The 17,980-nt window shown below is 41.2% G+C and overlaps 1 protein-coding gene across 6 annotated transcripts in view; it reads right to left on the bottom strand.

The window, feature by feature from the left end:
* Positions 1–17,980, bottom strand: part of ehbp1l1a (EH domain binding protein 1-like 1a) — a 42,962-nt gene that overhangs the window by 12,549 nt on the left and 12,433 nt on the right. For 2 of the 6 annotated variants that reach the window (XM_084924671.1, XM_084924672.1), the window contains 8 exons: positions 11,744–11,803; positions 11,557–11,662; positions 5,911–8,975; positions 5,770–5,824; positions 5,372–5,575; positions 3,186–3,512; positions 1,295–2,875; positions 902–1,052 (listed from right to left, as the gene is read on the bottom strand). In XM_084924671.1, the coding sequence (XP_084780797.1) occupies positions 902–1,052; positions 1,295–2,875; positions 3,186–3,512; positions 5,372–5,575; positions 5,770–5,824; positions 5,911–8,975; positions 11,557–11,662; positions 11,744–11,803 (5,549 nt within the window). Of the gene's footprint in view, positions 1–901; positions 1,053–1,294; positions 2,876–3,185; positions 3,513–5,371; positions 5,576–5,769; positions 5,825–5,910; positions 8,976–11,556; positions 11,663–11,743; positions 11,804–11,927; positions 12,102–12,224; positions 12,369–12,485; positions 12,702–16,309; positions 16,373–16,907; positions 17,154–17,980 lie in introns of all 6 variants that reach the window. The other 4 variants (XM_084924667.1, XM_084924669.1, XM_084924670.1 and 1 more) reach the window with 4 other exon arrangements.

Here is a 17,980-nt window from a genome sequence, read left to right as displayed (position 1 = left end):
CATTGACCACTGCAGAGCCAGAGTACCAAAGGTATCCTCAGTTATCAACCTTGCCCTTGATAGCCTGTGGTAGACCCCTTTATTTTATCCATAACGAGCTGCTTAATCCGCTGGTAAATCTAGTCGTTCAACCTTTAGAGGTTAGAGTCATAATATTTTCACCTCCATGCTTAACTGTGGGATGATGTTCTTTGGGTTATACACATCATTTCTCTTCTGTCAAACACAGCTAGTCAAGTTGATCCCATGGAGCTCCAGACCAAGACAAATTGATGGTCATTTTATATTTCTTCCATTTTTGAATAACCACACAAACAGTTGTCACCTCATCGCTAAGCTGCAGAACAACAATGTTGTCCTTGACATTTTTTGGCAGCTCTTTGGACTTGTCTATCATTGTGGCGAGGTTGGAGTGGAAGAAAGTGATTCTGTGGACAGGTGTCCTTTATACACATGATAAGCTGGGATGTGTCTGTAATAGATGTATTGATTGATTGCAATCTTGATTGTGACCTCCCAGCCAACTGTGGGAGTCACAATTCTAGCTGAGGGTCAAATACTTATTTATTTCAATGGCATACAGATTAACTTCTAATAATTTTGGTTGGTGTTCTGTCTCTCTCCATTAGAAACAAACCATAAAAATTTGAGAATGATTATTTCAAATGAGCAACATTTAAAATTCAGCACAGGACCAAATAATTATTTCCACTACCTCATGACTGGCTCGACTACTGGTTGTAGTTTAGTCAAAGGTGCAGACCTTCAAACCCAGCAAGAGGCCTTTTGTAAATTTCAAAAGAATTCAGCTAACATTTCTTTACTCCAAGAAATATGTTACACATAGTTATTTGATCAACTGTTCATATACAAATATACAGGTAAGTAAGCTTAAACGTACCTCCTGAGATGGAGATGTTGTTGGTTTCCTGTCCTGCTTAAGGGCAACAACTTGTGACTTGCTGTCATCTAAGGAAGAACAACTCAAACGCTTCTTATTACGAGGCATCGGTACAGGCTGACCTGATAATTCTTCTCTTGTTTCCCTTTGCCTGGAAATAAACACAAATACAAAGCAAATTATAAAAATGTAAGCATCTTTATTCTAAAAGAAATGATTTATTAGTTGCTGACAAGTTTCCGGACCATGTTGCTAATTTAAAATCATTTTTGAGTTTAGTTTCATTTTTTTAAGGGATGCAAACTTTAATGTAAAAAGAGAAAGAAAAATATATACACATCCAAGTTAAAATGTTCCCCCTCACACATCGTAATGCGTATTGACTAATCTTACCTGAACTCTGAACAACCTGCAGTGACAGATACAAAGCCAAAGTCCAACTCTTCATCTCTTTTTTCCTTTTTTAGTTCAATTTCCATTTGTTCACTATCTTTATTATCGTCTAGATGCAGCCAGTCATCCTGAGAAGCAACAGTACTTGCAAGGTGCCTATCGGTCTTTGCTTCCTGGACTTTCTCCATTACATACTGTTCAGTTACTGCCTCTACAGTCTTCTCACGGGGATCTGTAAAAACGTGTTCGTCTGTAAAAGTCCAGCCTTCAGTGGTCTCACCAAAAGCGTGCTCTGTATCATCTCCACCTGACTGACTAAACTCTTCTTGCATTGCTGCTAGAACTTCCTTTTCCAATTGTAATGTATTGTCATATTCTTGATGAATTGTGACAAAACCTAATTCAGATATCGTACTTGAATCCAGTGATGGTGGGCCTTCCTTTGAGTCCTTGTTAGTGACAGCTGAACTATCTGAGATTTCAGTGTCGTCTGGGAAAAAATCACTAAGACGTTTCTTTACTCTTGGTTTCGGCACTGGCAAATGTGAGACTGGAGACTCTGAAGAATTATTATCCTCTGCTTGAACATTTTCCTCACTGGTTAATCTGCTTTTCCTTAAGTGTACACCAGCCACTACTTCTGGTTGGTAAACTGGGGAAAGAAGAGGAAGGTCTTTATTATGTTCCACCTCTGACAGTTCTTTAGCTGTTGAAGAAATTTGTGAAGGGCTACCATGCCTTGCCGACTGTGCCTGTTCTCCATTATCAGCTTTAGAGGCTCTTTCTGTAGCTGAAAGGTCACCAGAGAAGGTGCCACTGGAATGGATATTCATACAAGGCTTTGGGATAGAATAAGCTGTTTCTGTTAGGCTTTCAGTTTCTGCAGTGACTGGTGCATCCTCTGACTTTTGAGGAGTTTTAATTTTAAGTGCATCAATAGATGCGTCACAAGTTATTGCTGGTTGACTTAGTTCTTGCCTATCACCAACTGCTGCTTTATCAAAGTGGACTGGTTTATCAGAATTCGTAACTGTGACATTTAAATTCTGTGGTGTAATTCCCTTGTCACTCTCAATTGAAGGAAGATGTATATCCTTAATGATTGAAATAGTGCCAGTTTTCTCACAAAGCTCTGGTTTTGGGATGATATCGTCAGTTCTTTTGAGTGGGCTTGGGTAGGTAGCAGGTTGTGTAGATAATACTTCCGCATTAGCATCCTTGTTTAATGACTCCACTGGGACAACTTCAGGAAGGCACTTGACAGATACACCATTAAATTTGGGTTTGTGGTCTCGGGTTAAACTATCTTTCTTTCTAAGAGGACGTTTAGGAACTGTGTTTTCACTGTCACACTCGTTCTGTGGCGGGCCTTGAACTTTTCTTCTTTTTGGCTTCTTCCCTCGCTGCGGTACTGAACTGTCACCTTGTGATCCATCTGAACTAACGTTATGATCACGTGCGGCTTCTTCCAAGGCAACATCCAACATTACTTCTCTATCTTTAGTGGCATCTGTTAGTGTCTCATTTGATGTGGGCTTCTGGGAGGTAGCATTATTTTCTTCCATGCTTATTTGTTCAGGGCTTAAGAAAAACAAAGGAAAAACTTCAGAATCATCTGTTCTTAATTTTGTCACATATTTCTACTGTGCATGCAACCGCCTATTAAGACAAAACCAAATCCTGATACACAACAAGTCATTAGAACAAAGCTGCACATCCAGGAAACAAAGGTTAACCTTAATATACAAAGCGACCAATATTGCAGTTCCATACTCCAGTGTCAGTACTGGCTGACTTTACCATCACAAGCATCCTGAGCAGTAAGCACTCATAAGCCAAATAATAGAGATGTTATCATCAAAAATGTACACACCATGCAACCAGCACTCACCCTTTTTCCAGCTGACAAGAAGACAACACCACTCTAACCTCATCCTGTTCTACCTCAGTCTGCTGCCTTGGAAGTAAACCTTCAGTGCACATTGGTGTTTGAACAGCGACCTTCCCTGTGAGTAATCTTTCCTGTGTATCCTCCGTGGTATGGCCGATAGAAGCCTCACACCTGTCCTCGATGGGAGTGGTGCAATTTGTAAAGACTTGAAAAAACTCATCCGAAGGCCTCATTGTTGCATCCAAAGAAGAGAGAGGCTTGGGTTGGTGATCAGCTTCAGCTAACCCAGAGTTCGATGGCCCCAAGATTGATGCTACGGTTTCGTAACTGAGAAATGAATTCATATATGAGTGAATGAAAACTGGAACTATGTATAATTTGTCTCCTCTATCAGCATGTAGCTCATTACAGAAGCCAGTAAATATTGGCGATGTATTCCCATGCAAATGCAGCCTAGTAAAGTTTTCACTTCACTTAAAACTACACATTTGAAAATTAAGGGAGTTTAATATTGTGGTGGGATGTTTTCTGTGGCTTGAGTTCAGGAGAGGGGTGGTGGAGTGGGTTCAGGGGTCAGTGCCAGGGGAGGCTGATTAACCTGGACCTGGAGTGGAAGTGGAGTCAGAGTGACAACGTCACCTGTGCATGTTGGCACAGTGTCAAATAAAGTGAAAAATGCATCAGAAGCACAAGCAGTGTGCGGCATGTCGGGACTACGACTAAACGGAGTATGTTACGGTGGCGCCCAAGTTCCCGACATGCTGTGTACCCATGACCCGTGCAGCCATGGAGACGCTGGCTCAAATGGTAGCTGAGCGAGCAGGACAGGTGCTCTACACCATCGGCCCTCCGACACCCTCCCCCAGTCCAAGAGCGACGTACAGGGCTGCAGTAAGGTGCTAACGGAGTGCACAATGGGCTATGGTGGATTCGAGCTGCAAGCAGACCCTGGTTCACCAAACCTTGTGTTGACCGGGGGCATTGTTGGAAGCAGAGTGGGTGGAAATTAAGAGTGTGGATATCCCTTAATATCCCATAGTGCTGGTGAATTAAATGCACAGACTTAAGGCTGTGGTTAGCTCCAGACTTTCACACCCCTTAATGCTGGGACCAGATTTGACTGAATTTAGAAAGCTAATGGGTGTCTGTAGGGGGGACATGTCAGTTTAATTCAATGGAATTGTATTTATATAGTGCCAAATCACAACAACAGTTGCCTCAAGGCACAGAATGCGGACTCTAGGAAGATGGAAACAACGGGGCCTTCACAGGAGAAGCCGCCGGTTCCAGTGATTCGCTCCATGGAATATTTTCCACTAGAGCATTCTTGTAAAGATACTACACTCAGCTTTGACCGAGTGATGAATGATTTTCTCTGGGTGTCACTTTAGCTCACTGGGATAAGCATGCGGCCATATGCCGTACAGCTGAAAGCAGCTGGCCCTGATTCTGACCCGTGGCCTTTTGCTACATATCTTCCCCTCTCTCTGCTTTCAATAGATACATTAACTGTATCTATTGAATAAAGCCAAAAAAAGTGGTCTGCGTAGTGCATCCTCCACAGAATGTCTTCTGGTGAACCAGCCTGATAAATCTGTTAAGACCAGCGTCTACCACCCTGAGACTGACAAGCTGGTGGAGTCGCTGAACAAGACAAGTCAACGAAGTCAAGACAAGGATGAGAGTAACTGGTATCACTGGCTAGACCCTCTTTTTTGCAGTGCAGCAGGTGGCCCAGGCCTCCACCGAGTTTTCTCCCTTTTAGTTGCTGTTTGGCAGAAACCCACAGGGAGTGTTGGACCTAATTAAAGAAATGAAGGTCTCACCCAGGGAAAAATAAAATTCAATACATCCTGGACCTGAGAGCAAGGCTTTAGTCCACTTTCCACAGAAACTTTCTACAGAAAGAAACTCCCTTCTTCTCTTCATACAGATTGTACCAATTTATTACAAGGGCTGGGGGCTTTTATTCTCAGCAGGTGAGCGGGGTTGACCAACGTGGACGAGGCTGACTAAAAGAGCCAGCCTGTGGATGTTGGCACATAAAGATAAAGTGAAAACTGCACCATGAGCACAAACAGTGTCACAAGTATAGAATGAACTGGACACTGAAATATCAGACTCTGTCTAGGATTATTAATAAGCAACCCATGCTTTATGCAGTTGGTTTCAGTTTGAACACTTACCCTTTGTGGAAAACACCCACAATAGCACCCACTAATCCAGAGATATCTTTTTCCTTTTCTGATAGAGAGGATTCTCCTTTTTTTTCTGTTATTGTTCCTTCAGCTTCCAATAGTTCCCAACCTAAGATTCCCACCAGCTCAGATCTTTCCAATGGTTTCTTCACTCTTAGGTCTTCCTCTGCTGTCCTCTCTATTTCAGATTTTCTGAGGACCCGAATATAAAGAATTTTAAAGCTTGGCTGTTAAAACTTAATTAGCACTAAAATTATAATATCATGAAATTCAACGTCATATTTGTTGTCAGTTTACCATGCAATCTAAATTTGCTGGCCGAAGCAGTACATGTTAGGCAAACACTAAATGCAAAAAACGCAAGAGCATCGGGCACGTCCACTTACCTATTATCTACATTAAGTTCTATGTTTTGCTTGGCACCAATTTTAAGTTTCTCTTCTGTTTAAAAGAAAAATCAAATGGATTAAAATGTATGGCAAAGAAAGATAACTCCGAGCTTTATATTAACATTACAAATGTCTCACCATATGAAAGTTCTGTGCTTGGACTGCTACCAGGTGCAAAAGAAACACCAGGATTCCCTGTGTCTTTGAGATATGACTCTGCATGAGGTAATTCTTGCAAGGTTTGCTTCTTAGTTGCAGGTGGCACAGGCATTGTTTTTGCAGTTGGATTCAATTGCAAAATACTGGGGAACCCAGGAATTTGAGTGAGTTTTGGACACGATGGAGCCATTGCTACCATGTTCTTAACTTCATCTTGCTTATGGTCTTGTTTTGCAGGAAACTCTACAATGCTATTTCTTTTATTGCGTAGGTTTTTAAACAAGATCTTGTTGAATGTTGCCACGGTTTGTATGTTCATAGATTCAGCACTATGCCTTCTGGCTGATGGAAAACCTGGGATGCATGAAACACATGGAGCAGAAGAGTTTAGGCTGACCATATTTGGTGATTTGTTTGTAATTTGAGCAGACGGAAAACCGGATGCTCTGGCTTTTTTGGGGCAAGATCCCACTTGTGCTATCATGTTTATGTTGAAGCAATCCGACTTGACCTGTTGAGTAAGTACCACAAACATTTCTGCCATTTTCTTCTGAGGTCTTGACAAAATTGATTTTGTTTCACTTAGCCAGCCTGTGCTTGGTACTGGAGTGATGGATGCAAATCCCTTGATACATGAAGCACTGGCACAGTAAGGTACAAAACTTATTCTGGATTTAATCTTGGAATTGTAATGGGGTGCAGACTGGAATCCAGGGATTCTGGAGTTTTCTGGGCAAGCTGGCGCCATTAAATGCATAATCTCTGCATTTTGATTTGGAACATCTTTAAGAAAAACTGTCTCCTTTGGATTTTTATGCATAGATCCATAAGTATATGGATCTAAAAGCCACTGGGATTTTAAGCCCACTTTGAGTGAGGCAAACCCTGGCAAACTTGATACTTGCGGGCAAGCGGGTAGGAGAGTTAGGATATTGTATTTAGTGACAGTAGGAAAGCCTGGAATCAATGATAATCTTGTACAAGATGGAACTAAAGGAAGCATGTGGCTTGGTTTGTCTATGATCACTGGTGAGCAGATTATGCTAAGATGAGTATTCCTTTGTGGTCTGTGCATCAGTAAATCCGTTTCAGATGGCCATCCCACGTTCAGATGTGATTCAATTGATGAAAATCCAGGTACAGCAGAAATTACTGGACACAAAGGAAGGAGGTTGACCATATTCAGGCCATGAATTTTGGGACATGGAACAGATGGGAAACCAGGAATACTTGAAACTTTGGGACAAGTTGGTACAAGGAAAACCATCAATTTCATTACTCTCTCATTACTTGTCATTTTGCTCTCTCTGTCCATCTGCTTTTCTTTCATTCTTGGTTCAAACAGTGGTTCCTTGCTTATTATCCAGTCTTTTGAATCATGATTCAATGATGGAAATCCAGCTATTTGTGACAGTTTGGGGCATGAGTAAGAAAGACTGACCATATCTGTCATATCTGCAACATTATACAATCTGGGATTTGGCACAGAGGGAAACCCAAAGATGCACGAATTCCTTGAGCAACTTTGTGCAAGAGAAACGATTCCATTCATGTTTTTAGGTATTTCATCGAGCTCCATTACTAACACGAGCTCCTTTTCAGACGGTTTCTCCCACAATGGTTGATGAATGGTGTTCCAGTTTTTGCTGTCAGCTTGTAATGATGGAAAACCAGCTATACTGGAGACAGTGGGGGAAGCTGGAAGGAGACTGAGCATTCTAGACTTATTACAGATTACTGTTGGTGCAAAAACAGATGGAAATCCTGGGACAGAAGCTTCTTTTGGACAAATCGAGGCAAAAGTTGACATTACCTTCATTTCACCATGGTCAAGGCTATATTCAGTCATTATGATGTTGAGTTTCGCTTGTTTTACTGCTAAAGGTTTAAAATCTGTTATCCAGTTTTTGCTGAAAGGATTCTCCAATAATGAGGGAATGCCTTCAATTAGAGAGATTTTTGGACAAGAACCTAAAATGCTGTTTTTAGCCAATCCACAATTTACTATAGTAGATTGTGGAATCACGGTCATGTCTGTTATTGAGGAATGCTCTGGACATGTTGGCGTCAAAACTCCCGGTTTTTGAATTCCATCCTTCTCTCTTCGTAACACTTCTCTTTCAGTCGTGGCACTAAATTCTTCTTGTGACATCTTTGATCTGCTATCAATAACAGATTCTGAGCCAGGTATGCTGCATACATCTGGACCAAAGTGATTTATATCCACTGGACTTTTTCGAAGAAAAGCATAACTGTATTGAGACACAGATGGGAATCCTGGATTTCTAGCCTTCCTGGGGCAAGAGCGTGCCAGCGAAACCATTTCCTTCTTTTCACTTTCATTCTTCTCTAATGAAGATGGTGGTAATATTCGCTGTATTTGAGATTGTTTCTTGCAGATTAGCTTTCGATCAACATGCCACTGTTTTTCATAATCTGGTGGCATTTTGGATGGCATGCCAGCAATGTTTGTCAACCTGGAACAGGTTCCCAAAAAATTAACCTGTTTATAGCCAGTTTCAGGCGCCACACAACTTTGCACACATTGTGCACTAGGCTGGCAAACATTTTTATCTATTTCTAGATATACGTCTCCTTCTGGGTGAAGAGCAAGTTCTGTGGTTGCAACTTCAAAATCTTTTGATGACTTTTTCGAAGTAGATTCATTGTGCACAAGGGATTCAGTTGTTTGTTTAGAGGTAGTAGGAAATCCAAATGTGCTGCTGATGGTTGGGCCAGGCAACAGTATCCCAGCTTTTCTATTTGTCTCCATTTGCGTGTCAGCCATTTCTTTCATCATCTCACTGTCTTTCTGTGGTGCTTTTCTAATTTCCTCTGTAGTCACCTTTGGTAGCTCTTCCCACAGAATGATCCTGTCTGCAGGATAACTTTCTGTAGTCATTTTTGGTAGCTCTTCCCATTGAATGGTGCTACTATTTGGAGGTTTTTGTAGTTGCTGTTCAGTGTTATTTACTTGGGTTTGGGATAGTGGTTTTGCAGCACCAATCGAACATGTTGACTGCAGTAAAACCACGTTTTCATCACTAAAGAAAAGGTAAATACAAAGTCACAGTCAATACTCTACAGTCAAGGAGGAGGATGCCACAATAATATAATAAATATATTAAATCATTTTATTAAAGATCAATGCAATTCAAGTTCATAATCTTCATAATAATACAGTGAAACTCTGGTACAGGGTTAGGGTCACTGTGAAGTAGATATAAATCTTTTAAAATCATTTTAAAATTATTTTTTTAAAATAGCACGCTTGAATAAAACACTGTTACTACTCTTTGTTTCTTTAATAACTTCATAATGTCATGCATGGTATTCGACAAATGCATTTCACAACAAACAGTCCTTTCAGTACTAAGACACCACACTCAAGAACTGCACCCCACAAACAAAGCACCAAGTCACAACATTTTGCTGATGATGATTCCACAGCGACTGTGCAACATTTTTTTTTTCATTTGTTCTGACTTTGTTGCAATGCATAGTCTTTGATTACTTTTTTATTTGCTTTATATTCAGTGCTTTTAGCTGCAACCAGTGTTGCTCAGTAACATCACTATTGCTGGAATAGTGACAATAACAACAACTGAAGCTCATCTCATAAAAAGAGCATAATTAATGGCATCCAGAGCAGAGGTCAGGTATCACGCTCACATATACTTACCTGCTCTCAGTGTTTCACTGTTCCTAGCATACCAGTAATACCATAATCTGACATAATGGCAACCAGTGACTCTGAAAGTGACTTCAGTGATCTCAGCTCCTTTGGCAACACTCTCTCTCCTTTGTAACTTTAACTTACTTTATAACTTTAACAACCATGAAAAAGTTCAAAACTACACAACTGATGCAAACTACAAATAAGAATTCTGCCAGCTGGTGTTTAGATGTAACAATGTATCACATCACTGCATCACAATGCAAAGCAAGGGACTAGCAATCACACATAGTGGCCTGTCAGGAATTGAGTGCCACATTTTACAAATCACATTTCTAAAAGCAGAATCAAAAAGCAGAAGTTTCAAAAACTCACCCAGAAACATCAAACAGGGAACTCAAACACTGTTTTTAAAGCAACAGCTTCATCTTCTTAACATGGAGTCTAAAATCAGATCTAAAATCTGATTGGTCTGGCCTTTTCTCATAACTTTCCAACCCTGTTCAGTTGAGATGATGGTTGATTGACTTGAATTTCAGAATTGATCTCAGCAGCCTTGATGGGAAAGGTTCATGACTTCTTATGCAGCTTGATTAGAGACAATATATCGGCCGTAACTCGACTTGACAGAAGCCTTACTAAAGAAATGTTCTTTCAGTGGATGTTGTTGACCGTTTCCTTGAGGTGGATGTAGCTGCTCTGAGGTAGAGCAGGTCATCTACTAAGGTTAAGGAAGGTTAGTGGTTTGATCCCAGGCTGCTCCAGTCTGCACGCCAAATATCTTTGGGCAAGATACAAACTCCAAGTTGCTCTCCGATGCGTCCATCTTTCCAAAGCATGCCACGCATTCTGTGAATTTTTTCGGGACTGAAATAGCATGGGGTGGTTTTTATATATTGTAATAAAAAATTGCATCAAGCTGCACAAATTCCTGCTTGAGCTCACCATTTGTACAGCTTTGAAGTATTTTTGTATTTATTGCATTAACTTATTTTCTTGATCTCGAGGCTGTTTTGTTCATTCTTTCTTGTAGACCGCGTTGTTGCTCAGTAAATACATGTTCTTCTTACAATTATGACATTATTATCATTTATTAAAAGCAACACTTCCTGAGTCACATTAAACATTATGTAATAATAAATAAATAAATACTTTTTTTCTATTCCCCACCAAAATCATCTTCTTGTGTAACTCTTTACAGTTCAGGTGCTATTTTTAAATCACTTAAAGTAAGCCCTGTTTTACCTCCACTTGTAAAGTTGAATACTTGCAGAAAATAAACTAAATGTGTGTTTTTTCGGTGCAAGATTTCCCGTTGACGATCGCTGCTCATGTGAGCCGAGTCTCTGAGCTTTCAGCAGGTTATTTGATGAATACATCGTTTCCAGGCCAAAAAGGAAAATCTCAGTTACGCGGTGAGACCACGAGCATGATCGTTGTTTATTTCAAAATTCACTGGTTTGTGTTTCCTAAATTTGTCTCACGTGGACAACAGTGAAACTGTTGCATAGCATGCTAGCATGTCATTTTGTTACACTGAAAAATTGGGGATTTGTTGGTCACACAAACACAATCTTTGCACACCTCACTACTCAGATTTGTTTCACTGTGACTTTGTTAAAAAAATGAAAATCCAATTAACAGTTCTGACAAAGCACAAACGGAGAGAACATAAATTCCAGACAATGTTGTTACACAGCAGCTTCAAATAAGGTGGCTCAGAATTACATGAGAATATAACCTTAAAGAGGAAAAAAAGTGTTGTTCATTTTTATAGGCCAATTAAACAAAGATAACTACACCTCATGAAGTACTCTCGAAACTACAGTTTGATAGAACCATAAGCAAAAATGTTGTGATATGGGAACGTGGATCATTGTTAGACGATCGTGAAAACACAGCAAATGTTCAGAAGTGCCAAACTCAAGCAGCCTGCAGGGCCAACTTACCCTGCTGATGCTTTGGCAGCGTCGAGTCCAAACGCTGTATCTCTTTTCTTCTCTGAAGCTCTGACCTGCTCTGACCTTTGGCTGGCTGGGCCTCCAGGGTTAGAGGCTAATAACATACAGTTCAGAGAGTTAGCCATGCAGTCCGTACTGTAGGCCTTACCCCACTGAATGCTGACTTGATGCTTACCTGTGGGTGCTGTGCACTGGTTATCCTCTTCATTCAGAGTGCTCAGCTGTCTTTTGAACTCTAATAAGAAGGAAAAGCAGAGATACGATTTTACAAATCAAGCTAAAAAACGAGGTTCGTGTGCCATCACGCTAGCATAGCAGCTACACTCTTTTCTGTGCTGAACCTAACCATGCGCATGTACCTGCATCATGTTCACAGACTGAAAGAGAAGGAAACACATGAGCAGAGGAAAGATGTAGAGAAGGGGAGGCGGTCTCTAATGCAGATGTGACCTGAGGTTTCCAAAAAGAAACATATCCAGACCCTCCGCTGGGTTTCTCATCTAAAGGCTGAGCAGTGGGCAGAGAAGATGAAGCTGACAGGAAAGAAAACAAGAAGGGAAAAACAGAGACGAATGAAAGAGAAGTACAGCAAGCAGCCTCTGATCAACATGGCAGAGTGCTGGTCTGGAGCTGGGTTTAAAGTAGAGCAGAATTACATGGCATCTCTAGTCTCTGCTTTTTCTGCAGAAGTGCAGCTTGTCCAGGATCACTGACAAAGGGATGCAGAGACGTAGGAGAGTGGGCAAGCTGTGCTAGAGGGACCTGAGATTTAGGAGGCCTCCATTCAGTCTGCCAGGAAGCTGGAAAACAAAGGGGAAAACATGGGAGGACACAGTAAGGAAAAACCAAAGGTAAAGGTCAAGTAAAGGGTGTGGAAAATATCTGCTTGGTCTACACTTTAATCTCTGTCCCTTTACCTGACTCTGGGGAAAACGGTAGACTTGTAGGTTTGATATGGGCAGACCCCATATCAGACTCTAGCAGAGGTGGGGCAAGCTTTTCAGAGGTGGAGCAGGCTTTGAGAGCAGGACGTGGCGGAGGTATAGGGAAAGAGCTGAGTAGAGCTGAGGATGATGATGAGGAAACAGAGGAAAAAGAAGGACCACTCTGCTCTCTACGTGCACTAGGACAGGCTGAGAAAAGAAAAGAAAAGAAAAGAAAAGAAAAGAAAAGAAAAGAAAAGAAAAGAAAAGACAAAGTTATCGCTGCATTATTGTGATAATCAAGACAGCAAACTTTTCACATGTGAAAATATACAAAGGAAGTCAGGTAAGCTTACCTGTGCATGCAGAGTACTACATATAACATCGGCTGCATGACACACTACTTTGTGTAAAACACTACATTTGGCAGCAGTTTGACAACTTTCCAAGGATACATTTAGTTTTAGTATTTAACATATGAAAGTATTTATTCTGCAGTTATTTTCAAAGCTATGACATCAGAGCTCTGTCAGTGCTTAATGTAATGGTCTGTTCTCAAAATAGATTCAGATCAGTAAGTCTTGTACCCAAATGCTAAATGGGAGTCAAAATAATAATTTAGTTTATTCTCAATATGAAAACTATACTTCTAATGATGGGTCCACACAGGAAGTGACCAGCAGTGACGTGGGGCCAGAGGCCACTGAGACAGGAACAGCCTGTGAAGCAGGGCCAACTTTAACACTTTAACCACCTACCAACATGCTCGGCTTCCCTCTATCACATCCCAAGGCCAAACTGGTTTCATCATAGGAAGACGTGGATTCTTTGTTTGGAATATTGTGCACGCTTCCCTCTCTCGGGCAGAGATCATCCTGTGTCTCGATGCACAGAAAGCCTTCCACCAGGTAGAATGGGATTATTTACATTACAGCCTTTCTAAATGCAGGTTTGGTGAATGCTTTCTATCATCTATAAAAGTATTATACTCATCTCCTTTGGCATCTCTGCAAACCAACAAAGATAAAGCCCCCTGTTTTGTTCTCTTCAGTCTTTGCTTCATTTACCCAGCTGGAACAACAGTATGATCTCACAGGTAACCAGATCTATCCTGATTTAAATCCCATGTGTAGGCTGGACGGAGATATTTAAAACGCTTTTCAGGTTTTTGGGACTCCTGCCCGGCCCGTCTGCCCAACAGATTTATTTTCCCAAGTGGACCACTACAGCTTTTGCTATAACGGTCCACTTGACTGTCATAGTTTGTTCAATTTTTATTATTTAGATTTTTTATTACAAACAGAACGTACAGAACCAGGGGGCCAGGAAAGAGAAAGACGAGGGGGAAAGAAAAGAAACTGAAAATCTGCTCGATCACCTGCTGAGAAAAAGAAACAGCACAGCAGGGAAACCACAGCACCAACCAACATGAGCGTCAGTTACAGTGAGTAATAAATATCCAATGTTACTGAGCAGCATTCAGAGCTAATAATGCATGATATGTTTAGACCACGATAGTGTGTGTGTGTGTGTGTGTGTGTGTGTGTGTGTGTGTGTGTGTGTGTGTGTGTGTGTGTGTGAGCTTGTATTCAGCTTGTATTCTCCGTGTAAGTTTCTGTGACAGAGTGGTTAGGCACGAACTCATTTACCACTTGTCCCTTAACCAAACTGATAACTTATTTCCTTGTTAATTTACAGTTAGCCATAATGCTTTAATTTAGACATTGCTGGTGTAACTTTGTTTGACACACTATCCTGGGTTTGTTTGTGGTAGCAGTAGTTACATCCATTACACCCATGCATATGTTTTTTAAAGCAAACACTACTAACCATCAGGTCATTTGAATTTTCTTCCGTTCACAGGCAAATGTCCAGTAAATTATGTTTCTTCATGTTGCTTTGGTTATAATTACCATGTTTGTCCATGAATTCAGGTCCTATATTTAAGACAGGTATATGGGAAGGGCCGCCGAGTACTTCCTGTTTATACCCACATAGCAAAGTTGGTATGGCCCTGATCTGGCCCACACAATGTGCTTACACATGGCCCACATGCCGCAAAGAATGACGGCCCTTTGGTGGCCCAGATCTGGTTTGCCAGAGGTGGCCCACACATGGGCCAGCACAAGGCCAGTTGCAGACACACTGCTGGCCCAGATGTCAGCCTAACGTGTACCTTAATCAAGCCATGTAATAACAACATGTGCCGGAACATAATAGTGCAAAAGTAACATGACAAAACTCTGTGCTTTTATAGCACTTTTCTGCTCTCCCAAATTACTCAAAGTGCTCTATGCAACATTCACACACTTTCTCTAAACTGAGTGCTTCCTAACTGCATTCATTCACACTCTTGACATGCCGACTGGAGGAGCCAGGGATTGAACCACTAACCTTCCGATCAGTAGGTGACCTGCTCTACCTCCTGAGCTACAGCCACCCGGTGGTGACCATGAGTAAATCGTCACTAGGTTTTGGATAAAGTGTACACTCACAAACCTGTCAAACCTGCATTTGAAACATTGGCTACCATAGCAGTATAGTATTGCAACATGGCATTTGGGTCCTCTAACTAAAATAGGAAAATAGGAACATAAATAGTGCCATCACTGCCAGTCCCGGCCCACATCTGGTTGACATACACCCTCCCATGACACCAGTCAGTCAGAAGTGCCAGCTTGATGCCGAATCCGGGCCAGACCTGTTTTCTATGAGCCTGGTTCACATAAACCAAACCACACTCGAGCCAGATGTGGCATGCCATCACATAGACAGTGCCATCTATGCCAGGCCTGGCCCACATCTGGATGACATACGTCTTATCATGCCAGAAGTCAGCCAGCAGTGCTGGCTTGATACCAGCTCCGGGCCAGACCTGCCTGCTATGTGGGTATAGGGTCATGAGGTCATTAATTGCATCACTGGGCTTAACCAAATGAAGGTTTTTTTCATTTTGTATTGATTATTTTCTTTAAAGTAGCCTTTTGAGTTGTATTTCATGCAGTGTTTTACTTTTCAAACCATTTAGCTGAGTAAATGAGTTTGTCATTTCATGCATAATCTTATTCCTGTTCTTTGTTTAGAATTGTATTGTTTGGTCCGACCTATTTGTTTCGATGGTAGAGACTAACGAGGTTCAGGTGTGGGTAAAGTCCTGTATAAAGCAAGTGGGATTTTTGCCTACCAGGTTGATTGTTTTATGGAGATGCCAGAAATAAAGTATACTTAAAAGAAGCTTAAATAGTCTGCTGATGCTGTTTACTTATCACCTTCCTTGCTGCTTACGTTATGCTACCTCACAGTGTCTAATAATGGGCGTGGGGAGCTAGAGGGCAAGGGACCTTGGTCCTGAGTTAAACCTTTCTCAATTCCAAGACAAGAAGCAACTGCCAAGATAGCCAGGATAGCATTGGCTGGATAGGACAGCACATCCATGAAATGGTTACCCAGGCAACCTAAGACAGGAACATCAGCTGCTAGCCACCAACTAAAGCAACAAAGCAAAGTATCACTTCCTGTGTGGACCCACCTTTAGTTTACCTGTTGCTATCAGATTTTATTTCCTTTATACATTTTATGGTATGTTTGCTTAAATGGATGTTTTTCCCTGAAGTGCAGCATTAGCCTAAATACATAAATACCATTTTACATGATGCATCTACTCTAATGTCAATATGAACAGAGCAGAACGGGATTCCTTGCAAACAGCTTTGTTTTGGAAAAAACAAACATGTTTCCAAGGAATTTGAGGATTGAGGGAGATAGAAAGATGGATCAGAGGGTAAAGTGGAATTTTGAAGAAATGAAAGAGAGGAAACCTTGGGCCTTCAAGCCTTCAGTTGAAGAGGAGCCAAAATGGAAGCTTTGGGGCCTTTGAGGAGCTGAAATGTCCACGAGACGCCAGCAGAACATGTCCAGGAAGTGCCAGAATCAGAAGAGAAAAGGGAGCAGTGTGAAGATAAAAGACAAATAATGAGAGCAAGTGAAAATATGCAGACTATTAACTACACTACAACCAGAAGACAGGATTCACAGCGTTTATGAAAATGCACATGAGAGGTGAAGGAGAGAGTACAGGCAGTGGAGATGAGTTTGATGGCAGGAGTAACCTACAGCTTCACCTCAGTTGTTGCAGCATTAGCTATAACAATGGCTTCTAGCATTATAACAGGATATAATGAGAAAGAAATATCAACTTGATAGGGTGAGTTGTAGTTTTATCCTAACTTTACTAAGAATAGGTGTAAATCCATGAACATACACTCCTTTAACAGAAAGTGCTTCAGCTCTGCAACCAGTGCAACAGATGCATTGATGCATTAAATCAAATGCAGATAATCTCTTTAAAAATGGGCTCTCAGGGTCAAAGAGAAGAAAGGGAAGCACACAAAACTAGTAACATCTGTTGACGAGTACCTGATCCAACAGTGTGCTGGAAGATTTTGGGGAGTACAGGAAGGTGAGAGTGTGTAAAGGCTGGCAATGAGTAGGCATCGGGAGAGGGCCGAGCTTGCTGGGTAGTGCTCGGTGGTTGTGCGTGGGTTTGCAATGAGAAAGATGGAACAGATGGATCAGGGACTGGCAGTGACAGTAGAGGATAAGATGGTGCTGAAAAGGTGGAAGAAATGCCAGAAGACCTTTTCCTATCAGTCTCTGAGGTCACTGAGTGAAAGATATGACATGCACAGGGATAAGGGAGAAGATGGAAAATAAAGAAATGAAATAAAGGTCAGCAGGAAACAGGAAACAAGCAGAAATGTAAAAACATAATGACATGTGTACTCCCAAACTCCCAAACTGGCTCTAATAAATAAAAAGGTCAGGTTGGACACTGATTTTAACCTATTAAATCAGTTTTAGGCCAAACCTTTAGGTCAAATTAATGTAACTCTTGTTCCAGTGGCACAATCGAAAAATTGCAATGGTTTCTAAAAGCACCAACTCTGTGCTTTTCAGTGATATTAGGGTCAGTATGGTCCTCCCAGGCAAGGCGCCACATCCAGATCTTGTCAAATAACACAGAAAACAACAAAAACAAAACAAATAAAAAAATAAAAAAATAAAAAGAACCAAAATGCCATTAAAATGTCTGTTTTCTGCAGAGCTCCATCACACTGACTCTCTCTTCTTTCAACCAAACTTTAATGCAGCACCATGCCTGGCATTACCGTAATGACTCTAATAAAACTGAAAAGCACAAAATCGCTGCTTTTAGGAAGCTTTAGAATTTTTTCATTTGAGCAAATGTTTCAGGAGTTACAGATGTTTAAAAAAACATTGGAAAATGCACGGCGACAGGTTAGGCTTTAGATCAGGGCTGTCAAACTCAAGTCCTCGAGGGATGTTGCAGCAGTGACACATGAAAAGGTTTCAGGACAACGGCCCTCGAAGCCTGAAGTTTGACACCGTGGTTTAGAGGGTTAAAGGAAAGTCACAGATGCATATATGAAAGTGGGTTTTTGTGTTATTTTTAAGAAAACATATGTGAG

This window comes from Perissodus microlepis, chromosome 3 (assembly GCF_051167445.1).
Source record: "Perissodus microlepis isolate ML-2025 ecotype Zambia chromosome 3, ASM5116744v1, whole genome shotgun sequence".
In the NCBI taxonomy this organism is placed as follows: domain Eukaryota; kingdom Metazoa; phylum Chordata; class Actinopteri; order Cichliformes; family Cichlidae; genus Perissodus; species Perissodus microlepis.
The sequence above is the reverse complement of the archived record's forward strand: the minus strand, read 5'-3'. Positions and strand labels throughout refer to the sequence as shown.